This window comes from Eucalyptus grandis, chromosome 2 (assembly GCF_016545825.1).
Source record: "Eucalyptus grandis isolate ANBG69807.140 chromosome 2, ASM1654582v1, whole genome shotgun sequence".
Lineage (NCBI taxonomy): Eukaryota > Viridiplantae > Streptophyta > Magnoliopsida > Myrtales > Myrtaceae > Eucalyptus > Eucalyptus grandis.
The window spans coordinates 43,720,985-43,730,206 of NC_052613.1; the positions used below are offsets into that span (position 1 = coordinate 43,720,985).

General features: G+C 43.8%; 2 protein-coding genes across 2 annotated transcripts; one reads left to right on the forward strand and one right to left on the reverse strand.

The window, feature by feature from the left end:
* Positions 1-929: 929 nt before the first annotated feature.
* LOC104433016 (probable transmembrane ascorbate ferrireductase 3) lies at positions 930-2,492 on the forward strand. The gene is made up of 4 exons (XM_010045628.3): positions 930-1,202; positions 1,294-1,342; positions 1,747-1,946; positions 2,084-2,492. The coding sequence occupies exons 1-4, from the start codon at positions 1,044-1,046 to the stop codon at positions 2,342-2,344; spliced, it is 669 nt and encodes a 222-aa protein (XP_010043930.2). The 5' UTR covers positions 930-1,043; the 3' UTR covers positions 2,345-2,492.
* Positions 2,493-4,075: 1,583 nt separating this feature from the next.
* On the reverse strand, positions 4,076-8,566 carry LOC104433017 (protein OBERON 3). Its single transcript, XM_010045629.3, has 2 exons — positions 6,203-8,566; positions 4,076-4,807 (listed from the first exon to the last, which is right to left on the reverse strand). Exons 1-2 carry the CDS (start codon positions 8,058-8,060, stop codon positions 4,269-4,271), a joined length of 2,397 nt encoding a protein of 798 aa, XP_010043931.2. The 5' UTR covers positions 8,061-8,566; the 3' UTR covers positions 4,076-4,268.
* Between the last annotated feature and the right edge of the window lie 656 nt (positions 8,567-9,222).

The window sequence follows — 9,222 nt, forward strand, 5'->3', positions numbered from 1 at the left end:
TTTTGAGAACGATAGGGGCGATCGATTCACATTCGCCAAGTGCACGAAGCCTTTTAAGACAAAATCAAGGATAGGGTATCTTGGTCTAGGGGGTCAACTGGAACTTCCCCAAAACATGTCAGAGAAGCAAAAGGATCTTTTTCCTTCTCAAAACTAGTGAACTTTGACTTCGAACCCCTTGCGGCGGCACACGCAATAGTACCGAGAGCCCATTCAATTAACATGACCCAGAAGCCACAAGCAATGACCAGTGTCAGCTCAGGTCCTCATAAGGAGGTTTCAAGCTGATGCCAGGCCCAATATCTGGCACGTTAGAACTTGATTCCACCGTGCCTTTCTCACCCGAAACTCCTGTCCATGTACGAGTTCATCATGTCTACCGCCTTTCTTCAAGTGTATGTAGTTTTCATGCTATATCAGTTCAAGCAAATGATAACACTCGTCAAATACAGCCAAGTTCATATGGTTCTAGATAAATTAAACCGAACTGAACCCGAGCTTACCCTAACCTAATGATTTCAGGAAGCAGAACCTAATATGACGCTAGTCTCATTTCGATATTGGACTGACCATGGGTGGCCTACTTCAGAAGGTGCATTTTCCTTCTGCTAAACAACAGAGGAACGTAGCACGGTCGAGAAGCAAGGTGTGGGCTCAGTTCAGGCACGTAAACAAGACAAAGTAATAAAAAGATGATGTGAGATGAACTGGAGGATCTGGTTCTTTCTTGTGGATTCAAAATACATTAGTAACTGAGGACTATTCTATTTTTTTTTTTTTTTTTGTTATACCGGTACAGAGCTTTTTGTTCCCATTTGGGTGCTTTACCAAAGTCGAAAGTTTCCCATGTTTGTATACCAATCCCCATAACAAAGCAAAACCTGGATCAAGCTTCTTCCCTCTTTCATATTGCTATAAGAGAAGTCATCGCGCCTTACATCAAACCAATATCAGTCGGTCCGTAAAAAAGGAAAAAGAAAGGGGGGAGATTGCAAGCAACAGAGCCGAAATCTTCCCGAGTCTTTACCTCATCTTGTGCCATTATGATCACGGGAAGACATGAGCATTATGGATCGGCCTCTCGCCTAACAGTGGCGGCGCACTTGTGCGGGGTCCTCTCCATTGTTCTCATGCTGGTCTGGTTGCTCCACTATCGTGAGGGCATGGAATTTGATTCCGACAACGCGTTGCGAGTTTTCAATGTACGAATTCATTCTCGGGGTTTGGCTTGTTATGTTGATTTACATTTGACAATTGTGAAGTCTTTTGTTCCTCATTTTTTCTCTGTGGCAGGTTCACCCTTTCCTTATGGTATTTGGGTTCATTTTCTTCAGCGGTGAAGGTACAACTTTTTCGTGATGTCAATGGATTTCCTAGATCATAAGGGCTTTAATTTTCACTATCAGTAAGTCATACTGACTAGAACAAAAGATAGAATGCATTCTCCAGTATTTGGTTATTGGTTTTGCAATGCTAGTGCCTACACTTCTTAAACATTACTATTCTTCTAGCAAATGTCATTATCCATTTCGGTCATCTTACAATGACGGAAATTGAGAGGTTAAAAAACATTGTATCCACAGTTTTGGAGATGATTTTTTCCGTCACAATTGCACATTTTAAAGATTTTCCACAACCCGTGTCGGGTTCACTTATATCAATGAAAAGTGAAATCACTTGTCGCAATTCACGAAACTTAAGCTCCCGTTCTCATTTATTCTTTTCACGGGGGCTTTGTGGAAGCAGCGATGATGGCGTACAAGACAGTAGCCGCGGAGTGGCAGGTCCGCAAGGTCACGCACATGTTCCTCCATATCATCGCGTTTATCCTCGGAGTCGTAGGCCTTTGCGCGGTTTTCAAGTTCCACAACATGCAGGAGATAGAGGACATGAACAGCCTCCACTCCTGGATCGGCATCGGCACCATCTCCTTGTTCGGATGTCAGGTGAGCGATCGGCAGCACACGCCGATGACTAATACAGTAACACAAACTCCTCCAGGAGACTCCGTATCGGGGCCTCGTCGCCTAATGTTGCTCTTATTAACACGATATGCAAACACGACTCTATTTTGTATGTACAGTGGCTACTCGGTCTCTTCACCTTCATGATTGGCGCCACGTCGAGGGAGGCCAGATCGAGAATGGCGCCATGGCACATAACTGGAGGGAGAATCATTCTGTTCATGGCGGTATGCACGGCCTTGACCGGGTTGATGCAGAAGGCTGTATTCTTAGAACTCAAGCACGAGAGAGAAGCGCGGTTGGTCAATTTCATTGCCGTCTTCATCCTCCTCTTTGGCATCTTCGTCGATGCCTCGGTCTCTCTCGCTCACTACGTGTGATTCGAGCGATCTCTATATACATATACAGCTTCTTCTTTCTTGAATCATTGGCTTTTCTTTTCCCCCTTGTTGAAAGTGTGATCTTATTGATACTGATTGTATGTACTAGTGTCTCTTTATCATAATTTATCTGTCATTTCGGTTTCTATTTCAAGACCCAGCTGCTTTTTTCAGGAGCAATTACTTGGTCTCTCTCTGTCAGATTAGCATGAGGATTAAACTGGGAGTTAAATGAAAAAGATACTGGGCATGCAGTTGCGCAGTTGATTTCCTTTCAATAAATCTAGCAAAATCCCGATTTTTTCAAGATATAGCAAAGGATTGTCATTTTATAGAGACAACATATGTTAAGTGGGTCACTGTTCGATGAGTGAAAAAGAATTAGGTTGCGTTATAGATACACATATTATAGATACACATATCACCCATCTAAAGATAGTCATGATTGACGATCATATAAATCATTATTTTTTTATGCTAACAGTGAATTTAATAATAATCTGCATATACTTTAACAGCAATCATTTTCCTGCAAACTCGGGGTGACCAGAGTTTGGAAGAAAAATGAATTTATTATGACCACCATGAATCTGGGTTACCAAGCTCATTAAATTAACATCCAAGCAGCTAATTCCTTAAAGCAAAACCCATATAGGCTTCGAGATGTTCCATGTTTCTAGGTCAGACTTCATAGGAGGACAAAAAGGGAAAGGCAAGGAGCAGTTACCAGCGAAGCTGCTGTTGAGTTTCTGCATTCTGCTTTTGGCCACCATTCAATAATATTTATTTTGCATTCAATCAAAGCTTCCCCGAAAAATCCTGAGAGAACCTTTCTTTTTTTCTTCTGGGTTTGTCTTGTTGCTCAGATTTATCTCGTATCTGTAATGCTACTCCCCTGCAACTGCCATCGGCACCTGTAAAATGACATTTTAATAGTAGTCCACAGTGTCATCGTCGCGATAAAACAACCCCTACAATCTTATATCTAATGTCGCGATGTGGACGCAAATGTCAAAGGTCGATTCGAATCCGCCGAAAAACAAAGTTTGGCAATTATTCTTTTTACACTACCCTTGAATCTTTCTTAGTACAGTTTTTTCCATAATGTCCGCGGCCGTATTCTGTGCTTTCCCTTATTTTATTTCGACACCAGAAAATGACAGAATATGATTCCCTGTTCTTTCTTCAAAGAAAATTAATCGTCTCCTTGGGGTTGGGGTTTCGGTCACCTTTATTGGCTCAGAACAGCAAAGACCAATGTAACCCCGGGGTCTTCTTGGTGGACAAAACAGAGCTTTGCCCTTGAACTGGTATGGCCCTCTTCATCCTCACCGCTTGAAAGACAACTCCATTCTACACTCTGTCACTCCTTCGGAGCAACACCATCATGACTTTCCACATTTCTTTCTCTCCATCAGCAATCCAAGTCGCCCAAGCAAATTAAATGAACCCAATTTGAAAGTCGAGGGCCTTAACTGATCAAGCCAAAAGTTGCGAACCGAAGTTGAGTAGAGTATGAAGTATTTGAACGTCTAGTGTACTTTCCCAAAGATTTTAGTGTATTGAAAAACCTGCCGAGGTTCCAAGAAGCGGGCAAAAAACGGATTTGCCTTTTCTTTTTGTAATTTATGTAATTAGTATTTACTTCAGAAACTATACATTAACCAATGGTACTTTTAAGACACTTGTTGGCGTGAAAAGAAGAAGAGAAAAACAGGGCAGCTGATAGCATTTTCAGGAAAAAAACAAAAGGGCCAACTAGATTTTTGCATCAAAACTTTGAACAGCCCAATCATCCCCTAAAAAAAAGATGCACATACAAGACTGATAAAATAACTTGTTTAGATACATATGAAAGGAGAGGAATGGTAAAAAAAAAAAAAAATCGGAAAAGAAGGGGTAAAAAGAGAAGGCAAAGCAAAGATTACACAAGCTGTTTCTTTGTAGCCTCCATTCTCTCCAACAAGCCAGCAATCTCAGCTTGCATCCTCATCTTCATCTTCTGGTAATCGCAGTGCGAATTCTCCAGAAACTTCAACTCCTCCAATTTCTTCTTCCGCCGTTCCTCAGTCTCTTGCAGGCACAGCTTTGCCAGCTTGTGCGCATACTCTTCCTCAAGCTTCTCTAAACTCATCTGGATCATCTGTTTGTACCCTTCCGCCTCTCTCCTCGCGTCATCTGCCTTGCTTTGGAACATTTGTGCTTCCGCTTCTTTGATCCGTATGACGCTTTCCAAGCTGTCAAATGAGTCTTTTCTCAATAGACTTCTCAACTCATCCTCGGCTGTCAATTCGCTAGTCAAGGATGGTTTTAACTCCTTGTGTGAATTGCTAGGCGTCTCACTGGGAGCCAAAGGCCTCATGTAGGTGGACTGCAAGCGAAAGGCTGGGTCTTTTCGGGCACTTTCTATCTGTGGCTTTGCAAATGCAATAGGTGTGGAAAAATCTGAAATCCCATCTAGGTCTAATAGAGGAATCGATCAGATATAACCATTAGAAAAAAGGAAAAAAAAAAATCAGACGACACAAATGTACAAGACTTTAAATTTGTCAATGCAAAATGGGACAAAAAAGGAAGCAGTAATCAAGAATAAAAAAGATAAAGGGTATTTCTCTGTGTGTGTGTGTGTATTTTTTTTTTTTTTTGTGGGGGGTGGCGCCGGGGCGCTTGACAGCTTTTCTGGCTGCATCCTGCTATCACTAAGAGGGTGGGTGCATGTTAGATGTGTTCCAACATTGGCCGTAATCTTGACTGACTGTGCTTATGCAGAAGGATCCAAGATTTTAACTATGGCAAACAATAGAACAAGGCACTAAGTTTCTTCCAACTTTACTGTACTTTCTAAAACAACAATACAAACTTGGCAACAAGCAAAAATCCTCTCTTCCATCTAGTTTCACATATCCTGGATATATACCAGGAAAATCCGTAGTAAGAGCTACCCAACTAACTGGAAAGCAGATGTGTTGTTATTTCCGAGAGAAGAAAATCAACATAAGAAGCAAGACGAAATCTCAAATCAGTCTGAGTAAATTCTACCTTATGGCTACACACCACAACTGAAGGAGCTTCTTCAGTGTGAGAAGAGTCTTGCCTAGTCAATCCATGTGGTCAATTACCCAGTAGAAGCGTCTACGTACAAAGAGCATGTTTGCGGATTCTTTACTTAATCTAGGTGTTGCATCAAGGTGAAAGGAAAGATATCATTCTGTATCTCCTTTCAGATTCTAAGAGAAGAATTCAACAGCTCCCCATTCTGTCTTGACAAGGCCAAATTGGCTAAAATCCATCACCAAGAATAGAAATCACAAATCCAGCTCTTGCAATAACTAGCTAAACCTTGTAATATTTTCCAGTTTCCAGAAATGTAAAAGGAGATCACTAATTTGATCCAACTGACTCTTTAACCAATTTAAATGTTTCGCGGGAGGCACATAACAACAAAGGGGTACTGGATATCCAGGCTTAGTCACCCATTGCTTTGAAAGCATATAGAACTACCCTGGTCTCCGCTTCATCACAAGCGAAATTTTCGAGATGCACATCCACCATTAGTTTCAGTGCAACAGCTCTTATCATGTACCTCTCATCAGAATATAAGTTTCTCCCAGGCCAATCTTAGATTGCCAAAAGAATTCCTATTTTCCACCGATAATTACTAAAAAAGGTAAGGATGATAAACAACATGGTTTTTCACCTTTGGCATTGAAATCTGCTAGACAAGACTTAGCCACCACATACAGCTCATGGCATTTAAATCTAAAATCTATTAGTAAGCCTACACAATTAAATCCCACAAATGCAGAGAACAAAAGTTCTGGGGCAAAAAGAGGAAAGAAGTGGAATGCAGAAGCTTACATGTAAAGAACTCCTTAAGTATATTGCAGGCATCAGAAGGAGAAACTGCTTTGCTTTGAAGCTCCAAAAACAACTCCTCCGCCTTCACATGCAGCTTCTTGCCCTTACGGTCTTCGCTATTCCTGAAAATCTTCCTCACACAATCAAGCTCTTTCATCAGAGTTTCTAAACCCCAATCCTTAGCACAGCAGGAAAATACGTCCTTGACAAAACCATACATCTCCGAATCATGATCACAGCCAATGCAGTGAAACTGCATCTCAGTAGTCCCCGAGGGTCCTTTCAAGCTCGGACCTGGCCTGATCAGATTTCTCTCAATGCCACAAGCAGCATGACACCAATGAGAACACACATCACACCCCACCCAACTGCAAGTATTACTTGCACAATCAAACTTAAGACAAATGGGACACATACAAGAACTGCAAAATCCCTTATTGCTTGAGCATATCTTGCATTCACAATCTTCAACAGGCAAGTAGCTCTTACAGTTCACATTTTTACACCTCAGAAACAAGAAAATATCCCCCAGTTCACTAATAGGAAGCCTATTCTTCCCAGATAAAAAGCTTCCGAGCCCTGTCCTCACGGCAACCAAAATTTCCAACTGATCTTTGTTGCACTTTGAGAGGGTCTCCTTGGTAAGGTCAGACCTTTTGTTCAGCCGTCTCTGCAGGCCAGATAATTCTTCTGCCCTCTCTGGTGCAGCAACCAAGGTTCTCAAGTACTCCTTGGTGGATTCCAGCACTTCTTCAGATAACTCCTGCACGGTCTGAGCCATAATGGGAATAGACTCCAACACGATTTCGCGTATAATCCTCTCTGGCCTCGAGAGCTTCCGTGATCTATCCCCTATCGTACATTCCAGATCTCTCAAATGATCTGAATTCCTCCCTCTCGAATCACCCGATACCGTATCTTTCCTCAGCCGAGCTGGCAATTCAGATGGGAAATAAGAGTGGTTATCAGAATTAGTAGGCCTATGGAATCTGTTCGAAGCCCCCTGCATCCCCAAATTGCCTCCCCCTCCATGATTAGACAAGGCAACGCTCCCATCACCGAGAGGCTTAAACCGGCTATGCACTGACCCGTTCGTCCCCTCCCCTCCATACCATATCTGGTCATCTTTACCGACAGAGTACTCGAAGTTCTCCGTCGAATTACGAGTAAGCGAGCAGCTGGGGTTGTGCGAGAAAGGGTGCGAGTACGAGTAGGACATCGAGGGGGCGGGGAAATCGTTGGAGTAGTAAGTGGTGTTCGTGTTATTGGACCTGGTGGGTTTCGGTTGATGAGCAGCAGAAGGGTCGGCATTCTGCAAGGCGTTGGAGGCGGTGAGAGAGAGGGACACATCGGGCAAGGCCAGAGAGAGGTTGAGAGTCTCGAGCTTCGTCTTCTTGTCCCCCTTCTCCCTCTCAATCTCCTCCTCGGCCTCCCTCTTGGACAAATTCCACCTGCTGCTCCCACCACCGCTCAAATTCATGAAATCCCTCTCCACGCAATTATCATAGTCGCCGCCGTCCTTGCTCAGATTCTCGGACCCCAACGCGATCTCCTTCCCTTTGAAGCTCGCCTTCTCCGGCGAAGCCTCGCGGGGGACGTCCTTCCCGAGAAAACCCAGCTTGGAATTGTCGCACATGTAGCTGAAGGTCAGCTCTTGCTGCGAGCCCGAATTGCCGGTCCTCGAGCTCCTCGACTGGAACCCATCAAGCCCCACCTTCGAGCTCTTGAAAAGATCCATCCCCTCTTCTCCAGAGGCCATTTTCGCATCTGGGTTTTCCTTGCTCTGCCCGAAGACGATCTGCTGAGCGACAAAGCTGCTGCTACGACCCCCGTCAGAGAGATCTTTCTCCCCGTACATGGCCTCGGAAATGAGCAGAGCCGCACGAGAGAGAGAGAGAGAGAGAGAGACGGAGGGGGCAGTTCGGGAAGATCGGAAGGAACCGGAAGGCTGCCGGGTTCAGATCATCCGGCGGCTCGGATTCTCTCCTCCTCCCTCGCACTGCTCCACAACGGCCGTGTCTTCTTCACCCTTTTTCCCCGGTTTGGTTTCAGTCAATGCGAAACCATGCTTGCCTTTTCCTCCTTGCGCCGCCTCGGAGATTACTGTAATGACCCTCGCGGAGGCGAAGAATTACCAGGGTGGTCCCATCACGGCCGGCTGTGCTTCCTCTTTCATGGAAGAAAAAGCTCTTTTGTTTATTAGGGTTTTGCTGCTGCGAAGGGTACAGAGAAAGAAAACCAGGAAAAATCAAAGAAAAGAAGGGAATGTCTTTGGTGCTTTCATCGAAGCCATCGTCGAGCTGCATGTGAAGGCTCCGGAATTTCTTCTGGTCAAACTCCAGCCGCGCGACAACGCGGTAACGGTCCGAGGTCACGAGTCGGACCGGCATTCATTAATTTCCGCAAAAGTTCAAGCAAAAGATCGCTCTCTACTTTGACGAAAGCGAGAGGATGCGTTCACGCCACTTATTTTTTTCTACTGCAATACAACTAGGGGTTGAGTAAAGTTGCGTTTTGTAATATTTTTGTTTAAAAATTATTTTTAAAAATAAAAATAGAAAAATATATTTTTGTTTCAGGAAATAATTTTTGAATAAAAAAACGTATTTGGTAAATTTGTTAGGAAATATAAAAAGAATAAAAACACGTTTGGTGAATTTATATATATATTTTTTTTTTCTTTTTTTTTTTTTTCGCTTTGGCCATGGCCGACCGGCCTTGGCCTTGGCCGGGCGGCCGACGCTCGATCGACAAGGGCTGGCGGCGGCTCGCCCAGGCAAGCTGGCCGGGGCGAGCTCGATCTCGCCCAACCCGGCGCGAGATCGCCTCGCCTCGCCATGGACCGACGACGCTCGGCGAGGTCGCGGCCAAAGAAAAAAAGAAAGAAAAAGAGAGAAGAAAATGGAAGAGAGAGTCCAGATGTGTTTCTGAGAACAAAAAAATAATTTTGGAACAAAAACGCAAACAAACGCATTTTCGTTCATTTTTTTGTTCTCAGGAACAAAAAAACAAAAATTTGT